The sequence below is a fragment of the Pinus tabuliformis genome, chromosome 9 (genome assembly GCF_031772625.1).
Source record: "Pinus tabuliformis cultivar Carrire ecotype Pingquan chromosome 9, CPIR1, whole genome shotgun sequence".
NCBI classification, from domain to species: Eukaryota; Viridiplantae; Streptophyta; class Pinopsida; order Pinales; family Pinaceae; genus Pinus; species Pinus tabuliformis.
In genome coordinates, this window is record NC_142307.1 from 1,470,138,620 (window position 1) to 1,470,155,907 (window position 17,288).

Here is a 17,288-nt window from a genome sequence, read left to right on the forward strand (position 1 = left end):
TTATTATTGTTATTATTCAATTCCCAACTTGTCCTCTCAAATTTAATTTTGGATAGGATATGGTCTCGTCCAATTTATTCCAAATTAAATATCCATATCCCAAAGTGTCTTTTCCAATCTAGTTTTGAGAAGTTATGGTCTTCTCCAATTAAATTCCAAATCAAATATCCATATCCTAAGGTATCTTCTCAAATCTACTTGGGAGAAGATATGGTAAGAAAAGTCAAGGATACTAAATGAAAGGATGAGGGGGTAGTCATGACATTAATGATAGGTGGTTGATGTGGATGGGAGGAAGAGACATAAAAGGGGAATGATGATGACAGGAGAGGGGGATCCTTGGTCTTGGTTTTGGTTTGGAGGATTTTGTTTTGGGGGATGAATGTGGAGAAAGAGAAAGGAGGGAATGGAGAGATAAATGAAAGAATACAAACTTGGATCTGGAGAGTGTTTGTTTAACTTGGACACACTACATCTGGTTGGATTTGGGCTCGGAGGGCTAGGGAACCTGTGGAGGTTCTCTGGGCTAGGAAATCATTCCTAGTTGGCTGGGAGGGAAATTTAGTCGGGTAGTCGAGGGGAGCATCCCAACAAGTCAGGAGAATCTTAACCAAGCTATTGGAACATCAATTGATTATTTATGTAAATGGTTGCAATGAAATTTTTACTTGTTTAATATGTTGTAAATAAATTTTAATTGTATATTGTCGTCAAATAAATGTTGATTTATAAATAAGATATTTCCCTTCTTATTGTGTTTAAATTAAATAAATTTAGTTTTTAGTTAGAGGACCCTAGGATGGATCCTCACATGTGGTATTAGAGCCCATATTCAAAATCTGGACCCAAACCCACTCCGCTAAAAGAGTTTATAACTCTCATAATTACTTCTAAGCATTTTTATTATAAACTTTATGTGGAACTGATTTCATTTAAGATTGATTTAATGATTTTTTTTTTTCCATTTTACTGGCAATTTAGAACTTCTTTTATCACTGCCATGTGTATCCTTAACTACATCACTCTGATCTCTTGTCTGAAGCTCACAATATTCATTGTTAGAAAGCTCATCAGTCTGCTTGGTTCTCTTTTTTTTTGGTTCTCTTTATTTTCCTTGGCATCATTCACTAGTAATAAACCTTCCATTACCAAGCCATTCCCATTTTCACCAATTTTCCTCACATGATCAAACTCATTGGTACTTTTACCCATAGGATCACTTTTTTTTTGAACTTATAACCCTTTCCTTCTTTAGCAGCTGATAAATGCGCAGTTTGATCATTGCCACATGAGTGAAGCTCTTGTTGCCCTGTTTGATCTTGCTTATTTCCTACGTTCATAGAATCAAATGACTTGGATTTATCTCCTTTCCTCTTCCTCTTCTTGAAATGTCTTTTCCTCAATATTTGGGCCTTTCTTGAATCAGGTGTAGTATCTTGCTTGTCAGCGATAGGACCCATAATCTCATCTTCCTCATGTTTAACCATTGTACGCTTCTCCTCACTCTGGCGGTGCTCAACATTTGGTTGTTCCTTCAAGTGAAGGATACTTCCCTGATTACCAAGAGGAATGTTTCCATTTGAAGATGGCTCAACATTTTGATTCAATATACTGCTAGCCTAAAAGTATCTAGCTTTTGATCTATGTTTCTTTACCTCTGAATGTAGTGACCAAGTTTCCCTGCTTGTGGTCTTCACATTGCAAAGACTGCAAGCCCAGGGAGGGCGAGTTGACAACCCAACACTCAAATCAACATCAACATTCTCACTTGCATTAGGTTTTTCATAGTAACAGTTACTCCCATTCATAGTACTGCAAAGCACAAAATGATCCATGTGGAATTCAAACCCTTGGGCATGATATTAACAGGCCATTTAAATTGATAGCTGTGGGATTTGAACCCACGCCCTTTCAGGCCAAAGCCTAAATCTGGCGCCTTAGACCACTTGGCCAAACTGTCATTAAAAATTCAAGCCAATGCCATTCAGCCCAAGAAACTCTTTCACATTTTCAGCCTGATCTGAGATTACCAAACCTAGAATGCGAGGGCGAGAAATTGTGAAAATAAATAAATAAATAAATTTCATTCTGCTGGTCGATGTGGGAATCGATCTAGTTTTCCCATGTAGTCATTCCTTTCCGTTAATCCACCATGAAATCCATGCTCGTGTATAAAGTATTCCCTTCCTGCAGGTAATCCCAATTGTTTGTTTTTTTTACCCAAACAAAGTGTCAGCCATTAAAGATCACAGTGCCATAAAAGATCACAGTCTAAATCTAACATCTATCATTAATGGCTTGCATAAAATTACCCTCTGAGATTGCATGTGTTAGTCCACCAATGGCCAGAGTTAAAAACAAGAATATTGGCTCGCCTCCATCCTCTGCCATTACTCTTGGCCGAGTCCAGACAAAGCACCACTTTCTGTCGTCTTTGAATTGTAGTGGTCACCATATCCACCAGGTACGGAGCTCGATAAAATGACACTGTAACTTAATAATCATGCCAATATCCAAATCATAACAATTTAGCTTAACATAGTAACATCACAGAGATCATATTAACTAAGCATCTAGTACCCACCATGGATCAATGAATGGGGAAGGATGTAAGTAAAATCCTTCATCTGCAATTTCTGAAGAGGGAAGAGCCATAGCAGGGAAAGCCAAAACCCTTTCCAGCACTTGCAGCCAAACAAAAATAAAAATGAGGAAATGAAAACAAAATAAGTCACCCAACCAAGTGAAAACCTAATCTACTTATGCTGCCAGATTTCCTTGGAAGATCCTGATCGTTTGGCTGGGTGAAAGTGATGAGATGGCACTTTGATTGCAAGCCCATATGGCACAATCACGTGCCCAGCCAAGATAGCAGCCCTGTGTGTCATTCGAACATGATTATCAATAATGTTGTCAGGTCAAAAATTTAATTGCTAGATGTTTATATGAATAAAATAACAAGCTTATTGATCCGAGCATTGATGGCGAGTGTTCTCTTCCAGCTTGATTGACCCCTGATGTGAGAGATGATTGATTATTAGAGACTAATACGATTATATAGAGCGAAGAGATAACGAATGAATATTGTATTTATGGATCCTTTTCACGCGGTAGTATTTATGGATCCTTTTTCATGCGGTGGGACATGGTGACATTGATGCTAATTGGTGTGGGTCACATAGCATGTAGTCACCTCATAACGAGAAGAGGAAGATATTTTCATATTACCATAGCTTGTAATGGATCATATAATGCATATCAATTTAGAGAGAAATTTCTAAAGAAGATAAATATTAAAATACCACGGATGTCCCTTGATGTTTAAATAATTTTATATTATAAACATTAATAACAACAAACTATATCGTGAAAATAACTACAACTTATGGCGTCTTGTGTTTTTAATTCATGTGAAAACTTTTCTATCACTACTCCGACTTATGGCGTCTTTTAGCTACCAAAGCAATCTTGGTATAAGTATCGTCAAATGCCCCTCTTATGGACTCTGCCCCTCTTATGGACTCTGCCCGAAGATAAACAAGTCACACACCAACACAGGAAGGAGGTATCGCAATTACTGTTGACTAGAAAGACACACCACAAAGGAAACAGATGGAATGATAATCACAGGAAAGAAAGAGATGGACAGACAATGGAACTCTATTACCATTTATAAGACAGTTGGTTCATTTTTTAACAAGGGCAGCTGCGATGCAGCGAGTCCCTGCATCAAGTTGACTTAGCGTGGCGCACGAATGCAGAGATCATTTGCAGCGTCTCAAGGCATCGTTAACAGTGTGAAGACATGCAGGCGAGCGGCCAGGCATTGATTTCTAATGGCCGACTAATGAAAATACTCTAAAGGCTAACTAGAGTTTATGGCACGTAAGGTTTTTAGGACGGACTCAAAACGGAAGAAATGACAGTCAAACTAGGCTAACTAGAGTTTTAGCATTCAGATTATATTACTTTTAGTTGTTTTCGTTTTCCTTTATGTAATTATTTTTTAATGAGCGAGCTTGGAAAATAAACACCAAAGCTGTAGAGATTGCTCAGTGATTTGGATAGGACAGAGTTCTAATCGCATTGAACTCTATAAAAATATCATTATAATTACATCCACTTAGAACGAAAAAAATAAAAATTCAACGCAAATGCCGACTCGTTGTTTCTTTTAGATATATCAACAGAAGGCAGGAAGCACATCCCATAGAGAAAATATTTTTTTATTGAATTAAAGTAAAATCACCAAAGGTGATAACCTTCCATTGATCTTGGAATGCGATAGTGTCAATGCCTTTTGTAATTTCTAAATGTGGAATGCACAACTATCCCCACCTAAGTAGCTAAACTTTAACAAATTAAAGTTATTTAGACAGATCAGCTGAACTTTTTTGAATTAAGGTAGCAAAATGTAATGGTATTCCATTGATTTTAATTCAAAGATTTGAAAGCCAATCTACCCCTCATCCCGAGTATTGAGTAATTATAAATTAGCTAAATCTTATTAAAGAAACTATGACACAACTGCACGCATTAAATATAACAAGGCGACATATCGTTAAAATTACGAAACAACTATACGAATCATGAAGGGGAACTATGAAACTACAAATTGATGTGAATTAATACAAGAGCATAGTTTAAAGGGTCAATATTTTAGCTATATTTTAAAAGCGACAAATGTTACTCGAGGCTTGCATGCAAACCACCTGCCCATCAAATCTAGAAATCGAACGACTGCAAGTTCCTCGACTGGGTTCGAATCCAGCTATGGATAAAGAAGCAGCCATGCCTGCAAGTGCGGAGCCCGCCATTGCCCTGTCCTGAGAAGCCTGGGAATTATTTGATTTAATGCAGGGATGCGTTCCTGAGACACCAGAACCACAACTCCCCTGATAACGAAAATGGCCGATATGGACAGAAGCGCAGAGAGCAAGGAAGCAGAAGAAGTAGCAGAGCGCCTTCTGTCAACAATGGTGCAGGAAAAACGTCTAATTTGAACGCAGAGTTTGAATACCACACGGCATTTGCTTCAAAGCTCTGAGGTAAGAGAACATCACGTTGAATCATAAATTATATAGAGCAATTAATTACTCTTTCGTGCACTTTTGTAAAATTCCAGCGGCATTCGTGACCTCCCCACAGTGGGTCGTCTGGATCTGCAGAGACGTAGCCATCCCGGTGGAAGTATCGCCGCATAGGATGAAGCCCGCGCCAATATGGATCGCAGTTCACCCAGTAATTCCCTGCTTCCTGCAATAAATTCATTTCGGTCAGTATGTTAACTGTCCGCTGCCGTTTTCAAATTAGGGTTCTCAATTACGGTCTGTTCCATTGTAAATTTGGGCTTTTAATGAATGCGATCTAGTTCTTGAAATAAAAATTGTTGGTAATATAAAACAATTTACCCGACGTCCTTCTTCAATAGAGAGGAAATAGGCTGTAATTCTTGGTTCAATCTGATGCACAGAAGCTGTTCTCACTGTAAATTTGTCTTTCCAAAGCTCTCGATACATATTCAGTCGATAATTCAGCTTGCTTGCATATATACAGTAACATAAATACGCATATCTATTAATTTAAAACCTGGATAATTGCCTTTCCGACACTGAAAATTCGCTGAATGGACTTACTGGTATAGCAGGTAGGAGAATGGACGAGTCGGCTCCTGTTCAGCTAAAACTCCCAGGCTCGCTGCTGCTTCAAAGTTCAGGTATGCTTGTGTTTGATTCACATGCCTCTGTTTGATTATAAAGCCAAATTCCCGCCCAACTAATAAAAAATAAGCTGTTTTTAGTGCACGTTATTAAAGCAACAGAAAAACAATTTGCAGCATAGACTTTTCACATACCTGATCAGTAGTTGCAGTAATGATACCAATGGGCACTGTGAAGAATATGGCAATAGCACAAGCGAGTAATACTCCCCACCAGGGCAATTGAAGCTGCTCAATGTAATACTCGCATGTAAAAATCGTTAAAGCTACATTAAGGATTAGAATTACTTGAAACCATAGCATTAGATCCAAGAAGGGATCTTCGGCATTGATGTCCGCTCTCACCTGTTTCCCAAGAGAGCGTGCAGCTGGATAATGGTCTGGTCTTCTTGCAGGCTGAATTTTCCTCTCTTGATGTCCGGTCTGAGATAATTCGTCCACCGCAAGCGGCAGCTTTTTCCACACCGTTGCAGACCTGCAATACAACAAAATAAAGCCCCACGAGCAAATTTGTGAAACATCCTTCTGTTACAGGGAATTGAATGCTAACACAGATCTATGCACAGAAGTCGTTACCTGCATTGACTGGAACGGATCTCCAGTTGCCAAGGCCGTGTTGCTCGATGTATGCCAGCAGCTTCTTGTCTTCTTCGGGAGTCCAGGGCCCTCTCTTCACTCCAGCTTTGTCGCAGCACGGTGCACGGCCCATGCTTCAAATTTAAAGAACTGAAAGAACAAAAAGAAGTTTCACAGTCCCGGAGCCTGGCAGCACAGCGGCGGGACTCGATCGTGTGCGGGAAGCAAGAGAAGCAGAACAGAATAGAGTGGCGAATGAGCAATGGAGTGGTGCATGCATAGAATAAATAAGCGGTGACATCAAACTGCACAGCTGCTGTCCATGTAGCACGCACAGCCCCTGCATGCACAACAGCTGCCTCCATGGCCGACACCTGCAAAAGAACAAGCAAACCTTAGCATATGTATGCCCATTCGCACTTAACATTAAACATTAAGGAATTAATGTTAGCATTAAAACGAAACCGCACACGGTCAGGGCCACTCGATTGTGCGTAAATACGAGTTTAAGCTATGGTCCGGCCTCTTCCGCCTCGGGAAGAGGCCAAATAAGATGGCGAAGGATGGCGAAAGAGTGAGTGCAAACGAAACTTAGCATATCCCCGCTCTAACCGCCGTATAACAGAGAAGGGCAGGGGTCAACTAATGCTAAGTCGGGGTCCTATCGATTACTATAGTCCCTGCTGGATGCCAAATGGCAGGGACTAATAAAGGTATTATTTAAATATTATTAATTATATGGTTACGGCAAGAGGAGATTTACCATTTATAAGACAACTGGTTCGTTTTTTAATTTATAAATGTATTATTTAAATATTATTAATAATATGGTTACGGCAAGCGGAGATTTACCATTTATAAGACAGTTGGTTTGTTTTTTAATAAATGTATTATTTAAATATTTTAATTATATGGTTACGACAAAGAGAGATTTACCATTTATAAGACAACTGGTTCGTTTTTTTAATAAATGTAGTATTTAAATACAATTAATTATATGATTACGGCAAAAGGAGATTTCTATGGTAGAAATGTACTTTTAACTTTTTATCCCAATAATAATAATAATAATTAATTAATTAATTAATTAATTTCCATACAAATACCTTGGAAAAAACCCTCTTAGTTGAAATGCTTTGAACTTTAGATTTCAAATGGACTTGTTTATGCCCAGAAAACTTTACCATACCATGTAAAACGTAGAATTGTGTTTCTTAATCCAAAGTTTCATCTTCTTGCATAATTTCTTTTCCTTGCAAACCATTATACATTATTACAGAAAACAAAACGGCTATTGCTTGAGAGACAATTTTTATGTGTAAAAGATTACGCTATAGGAAATACTACTCTTAGAAAATTATATATTATGGAGCAATGGAACACATAAAATATTGCAGAAATATAAACACGGAAAACACACAAAACAAGAGAGACACAGATATACGTGGTTCACCTAGTTTGGGCTACGTCCACCCCGAACAGCCAGTCCTTCCTTTCTATTATCCAGCAAATGAAGAGACACAACCTACAGCAAATCCGTTGTAATATCCTCTGTTTTCTCTCACAATCTCACCTCTCTGTTTCTCGCTCTCAGAATACACATCTATTACACAGCCTCAAATACAATGCCCTCATACAAAGAGAGGGGTTGCCTTCTAGGGCAAAAAACCCTAAACTAAACATAAGTTCTACCGTCAAATCATCCGCCTAATGAACGGCCCAGATTGACTAGAAATTACTATACTTTTACAAGGCAATTTTACAGCTATTTTTAGCTTCGGGGGTGCTGCCCCCGAAACCCCCCGCCAGGGGGGGCTCCCAAAGGTCGCAGCCGCCCCCCCTGGACCCCCCCTGCAACGAATATTTTACGAGCGGCGTTGCCGCCCCCATTTCGAATTGGGGTCCAATGTGGCGATACCTTTGAATATAGAAGATAATCAGGCTCCACACCCAACAACTACTATTTTGTGTGACACGTATTATCACTTGAACTTGTAACACCCCACTTACAAACTATATCATGATACATTGTGGTTTCTTTTTTAGTTATTTTAATATAGATTTGTGGTTTTTTTAAAAAGATATTCTAATATAGATTTATAATCTTGAAACGACTTTAATCCCTTTTATATATATTATACATTTAAACTTATACACATTATACATTGAAACAACAAATTAATCTTTAAAAATAACTCCACTTACAAACTATATCGTGATACGTTGTGGTTTCTTTTTAAAGTTATTTTAATATAGAATTGTGGTTTTTTTATTTCAAAGATATTTCAATATAGATTTATAATCTTGAAATGACTTTAATCTCTTTTATATATATTATACATTTAAACTTATACATATTATACATTGAAACACCAATTTTCAAGGTTAATTTGAATATTTATTAATTTCAATATAATTACATATTTATTCATAAAGGGATAGGGGACAAAAACCCTTGCAATGGGGTATGGTTCATGCATGAATATACATCATATGTAATGAAGGCCAACAACTCGTTACTTGTTTGGTTTGGGGTTGGATTCAAAATAACCTCCCAGAGTCAACAGTGTTTAATTCGTGTTCCCATAGTATATATCTAACAATAATGTCAAAATTGAGTTGATTGAGACAGTTAGGCATCTACTTTGAAAACTAATCTAGCATTGTTGATGGAATTTCAAGAGGACACCTAGTTATAATAATGTGATTAAAAATGGTAATTTAATGTTTATGTGAATGCTCAAAATATATAAGATGGATTTAGGATGATTGTTTAGGGATATCTAAAGATATTTGAGGGTGACTAGCAGTGTGTCATAGCACTTGCTTAGATAGCAATGGGAGAGGATTTGGTAGATCCTTGGGAATCTGCTCAGTATTAATAATGCTTGTTTACGAGCATAGTAAAAGAAAAACTTATGACTATCATTATATACATGTGTGTGAGTCAGCTAAGAGTGGACAAGTCCTAAGTTGAATTAATAAGTCTCGCGTATCATACAGATATTTGAACAATTCAAAATGGTGAGGACATGAAGAAATCAAGGTCAAGGAGGGTCATCACAAGGACCTCCTACAAATAACCCATTACCATCACCAGAGTTGGCTCTCATCTTGCATTCCCTAGAAGCAATTAACGAGACTTTAAGAGGGCGCCAAACAATTGAAGTGGAAGTGGAGCACCCTCCATTAGGGTTGGGCAATCTCGAGGGATCAAGAGACTTTGATAGAGCACCTTCAATCGAGGACATTACTAGGGAGCTCTAAAAGATTAAGCTCCCAGATTTTGCTGGAGGTCGTGCTAGCGAACGCGCAGAAGCCTGGTTAGAAGGAATGAGAAGGTTCTTCGCACTAAGGAATTATACTTCCAATTCAAAAGCTAAAATAACAACATTCCAACTTAGAGATAGTGCTCTAAATTGGTGGGGTAACTTAGAGCGTCAACTACACCTCACTCCGGACACAATTACTTGGGAGTTATTTGAGGAGAGATTCAGGAAAAAGTACCTACCAGCATTTTATGAAGAACAACAATAGGAGCCTGCCATGCTTTGGTATAGGGAAATCATACGGTAGAAGAATATGAGATTAGATTCATGGAATTGGTCAAGTATGTCTCCTACATGTATATTGATTAGCGCCAAGAAGATCATTTCATTTATGGATTGAACCCTAAGATTAGGGAAATGGTGCAGATGTGGAAACCATCCTCAGTTGCAGAAGCTGTAAAACATGCTCGTTATGTTGAAGAGCACTTAGACTTAAAGGGTGGAAACAAAACCATTTTTCCACAATAACCAAGGCTTATGGGGAAGGTTCCACGTACCTTCCCTAGGGGAGGAAGTTTGAGGCCACTGCCATATGGAAACAAGGTTGTACCCAGAGCACCGACAATCAAGATTTCAATGGTTACTAGTGCAACTTCACCCACAACTTCAAGGATTCATGCAAATCAAGGTCATACACGAGGAGCAACAAGTAGGGGCAGGGGTCCCAAGGGAAGGAACTCTTTCTAAAGAACTCCACAACATTTTGTTCAAATTCTACCACACATCACTTGTTGGGGATGCAGGGGACCTCATTACCAGTGTGACTGTCCTGAGTTACAAATTGGTAACAACCGTAGAGAAGGAAAAGCACCAATGGGGGGAGCAAGTAGCCACCATTGAATCTATGCAGTAGTTGATAACCAACAAGTTGAACACCAATTTGTCGTGGTAGAAACCTCAAGTATGATAAACAAAGTAAAAGTTAAAATTTTGTTTGATTCAGGTGCTACAGATAGTTTCATTTCACTAGTTGCATTAGAAAAATGTGGGTTGGCAGCCTATGAGCATGATGACTTTAAGCAAGTTGAGATGGCTTCTAGGATAAAACAAGCAGTAGGACCTAGTGTTGACCAATGTCAGGTAAACCTCAGGGTGTGTATAACTAAGTTGAAGGCATATGTCACAACATTGGGGACATACGATGTAATTATTGGAATGGATTGGCTAGAAGCTCATCGAGCTTTGGTAGATTGTTTCAAGAAGAAGGTGATTTGTTTAGATGATGAAGGTAGGTCAATTGAGATTTGTGGAATCAAGAGAGGAGTGTCCCTACGATTCATATCCATGATGAAGGTAAAATGTTGTCTCCGACAAGGTTGCAAACTATATATGGTTGAGGTTGTAAGTGACCAGAAAGGACCCTCCCTAGATAAACACCCAATTTTGTTAGAATTCAAGGATGTTTTTCCTAAGGAATTGCCTGGATTACCTCCTGTAAGGGAGATTGATTTCACAATTGACCTAAAACCTGGTGCAGAACCAATATCTAAGACACCCTATAGGATGACAACTCTAGAACTTTGTGAGTTGTAGAAGTAGTTAAAAGAGCTTTTAGACTTGGGATTTATCAGGCCTAGTATTTCACCTTGGGGTCCACCAATGATTTTTATCAAGAATAAGGATGATTCCTTAAGGCTATGCATATATTATAGGGACTTGAATAGAGCCACAATAAATAATAGGTACCTAATACCTAGAATAGATGACCTATTTGATCAAATGAAGGGAGTAGCGGTTTTCTCAAAGTTCGATCTACGATCTGGATACCACCAATTGAGGATTAAGGAAGGTGACATCTCAAAAACTGCATTTAGAACTCGGTTTGGGCACTACGAGTTCGTAGTTGTTCCATTTGGTTTGACCAATGCACCAACAACATTCACGAGCCTCATGAATAGTGTGTTCAGGAAGTATTTGGACCAATTTGTGCAAGTCTTTCTGGACGACATTCTTGTGTATTCCAAGACTTGCTTAAGGGAAAATCAATTGTATGGAAAATTGTCAAAATGTTCCTTCTTTCAGAAGAACATTATCTTGGGCACATCATTTCAGAAGAAGGGATTTCAGTTGACCTGGAAAAGGTAAATGCCATAATGGATTGGCCAGTATCGTAAAATGCTCATGAGGTGCATAGTTTTATGAGGCTAGCAGGTTATTATCGCAGGTTTGTGGGAGGGTTTTCGAGGATTGCCAAACCCATCACCACATTACAACGAAAAGGGGTTAGGTATGAATGGACATATGAATGTGACACTGCATTCACTGAACTAAAGAGGTTATTAACTAGTGCACCGATACTTCGAGTACCGGACATGGTGTTAGGGCCTAAATCTACCTCAGGCTGAGAAACGCAAGATCTAGGGTAACATCAAACCACGCTTAACCTGGTAGCTAGCCCTACCAGGTTGGGAGAGGGCTCTCTCCTTGTCAATCTCAGGAAAAGATGGCCAATAAAGCTTGAGATGCCTGATATAAAGACTCATTTTAGGCTAGGTATGTGCTCAGAGGAGTTTGATTGAATTTTATGTTGGTTTGCTGACTCAAATGTGAAAGGCAGATTTGGGTCCGGGGAATGGACACAGTCTTGCAGAGATCTCTATGGGGCGAGGTAGGCAAATGTTTCAGTATTTCAAATTGAATGGGATGGAGAGTATTTAGACATGTGAGGAGTTTGAGAGGGCATGAAAGTCTCAAGGATCCTCTTCAAACAACTAAAGATATAAATAACTAAACAAACCCTAGGTAGAGCACTGCAACTTCAATGAATTCTACCTTTATCCTTGTTTCATTTAGTTAAGATGAGAAAAGAGAGATGATGGCATACATAAAACACATATAAAATTGAAATTACAGAAGGAGACACAATACCAAATCAAGTTGCCACAAAAATCCCATAAAGTGCTGCAAACCCTGGTCTATTCCTTTGCCAAACTACTGAAATGAGTGTACAATAATGCTCAAAGCATTCACAAGAGTCCAACCTTTACGAATGACTGAAAAAACTACTAGATATAGACATCAAACAACTCATGCTAGGCTTTAGGGGTCGAATTCATGAGTTTAGGAGCTGTTTCAACAAGATCCAAACTAAGAACTGAAAAGTAGGCAGTGGAACAACATGCCTCTAAAACTTAGGAAACTGATTCTTTCAGTTGCAAACTACTTTTTCATGATGAATCTACCTCTATGAGTGAAAATTTAGCATAATTACAAAATCCATCAAGTCACATTAAATTACATCATGATTTTGACTATTAGAAAGATAAAAGTCAAACTGTGAAGAAACTAGGCGAAAAATAGAGTTTTTTGGCCAAAATGAGAAAATTTTATCTTGTGCGCCGCACTACTTTGGAGCTGATTTTGGAGGCCTTCCCATGCACCAAATTTGTATCAAGTGGACTTGTTGGAAAGGTATGCCTATCTACTTTCTAGAACAAGTGGAATTTCTAAATTTGGTCTCCATTTGCCCCTCCAAAAATGAGTTCTCCCAACACTATTTCCCGTGTGTCTAAAAAGGGGCAGAAAGGTCATTTTTGAGGTGTTTTTGGCCTTTTTGGAAGCTCAAAACCTGTCAAAATTTCTTGGCCATGTGAGGAAATTCATATTTTTCCATGAGAAATCCAAAAATGTTGAGTTTTCCTCAAAAGGAGGTCTCTAGCAGAAAAACCTATTTTTTAGGCCAAAAAATCAAAATTTGCAAAACGTTTCCCAAATTTCTTGAAATTTGGGCTGAGTATTCCTCATCAGGTGCTGTGTTGGGTTAAGGAAGCCTTAGCCAAGATCTAGAGTCTATCTTGCTCTTTTCTCTTCCTCATGGCTTTCTTTAACTTGGCCTTCAAATTTCTGATTCTTGCTTTGCACACCTTGTTTCTCGCCAAGTAGTAGTGGGCCATATGCCTCAACATATTTTTCTCTCTATTGGCCTTCTCCAACATCTTTTCTAAGTGCTTTTTTTTCATCTCGAGCCAAGATTCCCGATTAGCTTGATTTTCCTTTTCAAGTGTTGTCAACTTGGTTTTCCTCCTCTTGGCAGCTTGCCGATTTTTCTTTATGTTTTTGAGCTCCATGATGGTTTGCTGATCCTCTAGCTATTTGTTCCTCTGCTCCAAATAGTTGATTATCCACTTGGCTCTTTCTAGATTGAGAGACAAATGATGAATGTCATCTTGCTGCTCCCGAATGATCTCTTTAAGCTTTGAGCTCAAATCAGTGTCATCATCTTGAATGAGGATGAAATCTGCCTCTTGACCTCCCGAAGGCCCCTCATCATGCAAGGGCTTCTTTCCCTTGTCCTGTACCTACTCTACTGATGGAGAAAATGAGACCCCTTCCACCCCGGGCGAAGATAGTACTCATTTTGCTGTTGCAAACAATCTCCTAGTGCCCTTTTGGTATGTGACAAACACTAGCACACTAGTGGTTTGTGTCTCATGCACCTCCTGTTGATGTGAAGGCTCTCCTGCCTCATGAAAAACTGTTGGGGGCACTTGAGGATCTGTGAAGACCTCATGTGCAATGGAATCCTCCCATGAGATATTCAGTAAACCAAGCTGATGCAAAACCACAATTTTGATTAGTGAAAAGTGATAGATGTTGTTATACTGCTGATGAGGAGGTTTCCTTTGTACTAATGTGGTCATCTTCTCAATATTCTGGTAAATGAAATAGGGGAGGTTCATCATCCTCACCCTAGTAAAGTGCGTCAAAAATCTAATATGATAGGTGTACAGACGAGAAAATCTGCCCTCACAGCTGAATATTTAATTATGAGTTTCATCAAGGGAGCATATGTGTTATCTAGGTACTTGAATGGGAAGAATCTACCGACATGTCTCTGAAAACCAGCCTTGATGTAAGGCTCATAATGATCTCTATCTAACAGTTACCCCATATTCCATTGCTCACCTACATTTGGAATGCCGGTTGCTTGAGCAATAGTCTCAGGTGTCAAGGTGACTGTCACACCTGCCAAATTGACTTGGACATTGTGAAGATGGAGCACAAACAGTATGGCCAGCTCATGGTGGTATTTGACTCTTTCCACCATCTCACATAATTGATAACAAGATTGATACTGGAAGCATGTGACAACAAGAGGACAGGCCAACAGCTAGGCAAGAGAAGTAGGCTCCTCCCGATTATGTTTTCCACTCTTATGAGGTCTCCTTGGTGCATGAATTTCTCTAGAAGAGTCACTGACTGTTTCCTCATTTCTGTCATAGGAAGAATCTGACTCCATGTTTGCCAATGATTGGGTTTTCTTAGATGAATATGAAGAGATTTTATGGAGTCAATAGGTTTTTGCTGCCAAAGATATGAATTTATGAGGGACAGTGTTAGGAATGTGGAGGGACTGTGTATGAGAGGTTGGGTAGGTTGTTTGTAGGGTTTTGGGGGGAATGAAAGGGTCTAGGGAATAGTATTTAGGGTTTGGGATAACAATTAGGGTTTAGGGTAATGAGATTTAGGGCTTAGGGTTAGTAATTTAGGGATATGGGGAATAGGGAATGGGTAAATATGAATGAAAAGGGAGGGAGAAAATGAAGTGAGGAAGTGAGGGAGTGAGGGAGTGAAAATTCTTAGGAGTGGGATTTAGCAACAAAAAAAAATGCAATTTGTAAACCCTATGCAATGTTTTTTAACAAGCAATGCAAGGAGCTAAGGTTTCAATCTGTCCCTATTGAATCACCATGAACACTAAGCAAACATCATTCATTGGCTATGAGGGAGTGTCAACTTACTTGGACAATGAGGAATGAGCGATTTTGAGAGTTTGGAGGAAGTTGTGAGTGATTTTGGGCCTTGTGGACCTGTGCGTCGCACCACCTCACAGGTGTGCCGTGCTGCCTCGGTGCGTCGTGCCAGTACAAATTTTCAATAGGGAGTGGGCTCGGTGCGCGCCACACTCTAACCTAGGTGCATCGTGCCTGCGATTTTCGCCCTTTAAACACACAATCGCTCTCTTGGCTCTTGAAAACACAAATAGACTTGCTCTCTTTCACTTGGGGACATAAATGAGCCTTCTTTGTATTGAAAACACTTTATATTGCAATGGCTTTAATTTTTCATTCAAGAAAACCCACTTTGCCAATGTTTGACTTTCATTTGTTTTTTAAAACTCTGTTTTGGGCAGTTTTCTTTACTTTTGCCTTTGATGGACTGAATGCTTTGACTTTTTGTTTGTTTTGCAGGTGGTGGAGTTGTAGAGGCTTGGCAAGGTGACTAGGGCTACCTCTGAAATGATTACATATGGAAAAATGAAATTACATAAGATTTTAGTACATGAAACATAAAAACTCAGTTTTTCCTCAAAACAGGGTTTTGAGGAAAAATCAATCACTAAGCATGTGATTATTGAAATTATTGTTGTTGGGACTTTATTTGACCTCCTCATGCGCCTGCTGACCGTTATTGAGTGTTGACAAGACCTTATTGATGAAACCCTAGACCTAATCAGACCCAAAACCCTAAAAATGACTTTTGCAAATTTAAAGACCAAAAAATGACTGCAGATGATCTAGATGTATGAAAATGAGCCAGCATGTAAAGAACATGAGGGAAAATGTATAATATGCCACTACCATAAGATGATCCATGACCCTAATGGAATGGTTGATCAAGTGAGACACCTAATCATGCAATGCAATAAGAGAATTTGATCACTGATGGAGGGATGAAGATACTGACACTAACATTGGCTCCAATGGGGATGGTAGCTCCTTGGAGGTGCCAAGAACTACAAACCCCTGGAAAGCAGAAAATGCCTTTTTCCATTGGGCTATGGAGTCAATAACTTCGACAAACCAAAACCAATATTTTGACTCAATTTCAGGACTGAAATCTGACTCAAAACTGACTCAGTTTCAGGACTGAAATCGACTGAAAACTTGACTCAAACAATCCAAACCAAAACTGAAATCACACCTTTAGTTTTATAGCCTTCACTTTGGGCCCCAAACTAAATGAATGATTACAATACACACTTGCAATGAAGGAAATAAAATGGTATATATAGTGATACATATGACAGTAGAAAATATTTCAAAGATGGTACCGTTTCAGCAGCCGACCATTGACCGGCCCACCTGGACAATCTTCTCCATCCATTTCTTTCAGCAAGAAAGCATTTTGACCCCGGTATGTAGCAATTCTGAAAGGTCCTTTCCACAGGTTCTTAAACTTGCCATGTTTCCCTTTGTCTTTGTTTCGGGCATCCCATTTCAGCACTATGTCTTCAATTTGAAACTTGTCTGCCTTTGCCTTTCGATCATATATATTTTTTATTCTCTCTTGCAACTTGAAGGTATTCTAAAACCCTCCTCTATAGTCTATTGTAAATGGATCATTTGAGTGATTCTCCGCTGCAAATGATCTTCCTCACTACCAGCTTCCTGCAGAAGTTTAACAACCGAAACTACGAGAGATGTAGGGAAAACTGTGTCAACACCATACACGATCTCAAAAGGGGACATACCTATTGACTTTTTCTGACTTACTCTATCCGCCCATAGTGCATTGACCAATTTCTTGTGCCAGCTCTTCTTGTTTGTTTCCAGCAGCTTTTTGATAATGTTGACTAAAGATTTATTCGAGGATTCTGCCAAACCATTACCTTGTGGATAGTATGCAGTTGAGTGCCCCAAGGTAATTTGATATTTATTGCA

At 39.0% G+C, this 17,288-nt stretch overlaps 1 protein-coding gene across 1 annotated transcript; it reads right to left on the reverse strand.

Moving 5' to 3' along the window:
- Positions 1-6,023: 6,023 nt before the first annotated feature.
- LOC149154158 (transcription factor MYB106-like) lies at positions 6,024-6,562 on the reverse strand. The gene is made up of 2 exons (XM_089445197.1): positions 6,296-6,562; positions 6,024-6,194 (listed from the first exon to the last, which is right to left on the reverse strand). The coding sequence occupies exons 1-2, from the start codon at positions 6,426-6,428 to the stop codon at positions 6,061-6,063; spliced, it is 267 nt and encodes an 88-aa protein (XP_089301323.1). The 5' UTR covers positions 6,429-6,562; the 3' UTR covers positions 6,024-6,060.
- Positions 6,563-17,288: the final 10,726 nt, after the last annotated feature.

Excerpts from the sequence above, each read along its gene's own strand:
- LOC149154158 (XM_089445197.1), bottom strand. The coding sequence starts at position 6,428 with ATGGGCCGTGCACCGTGCTGCGACAAAGCTGGAGTGAAGAGAGGGCCC. Across the intron at positions 6,195-6,295 it reads ATCCGTTCCAGTCAATGCAG|GTCTGCAACGGTGTGGAAAA; the intron begins GTAACGACTTCT and ends GTTGTATTGCAG.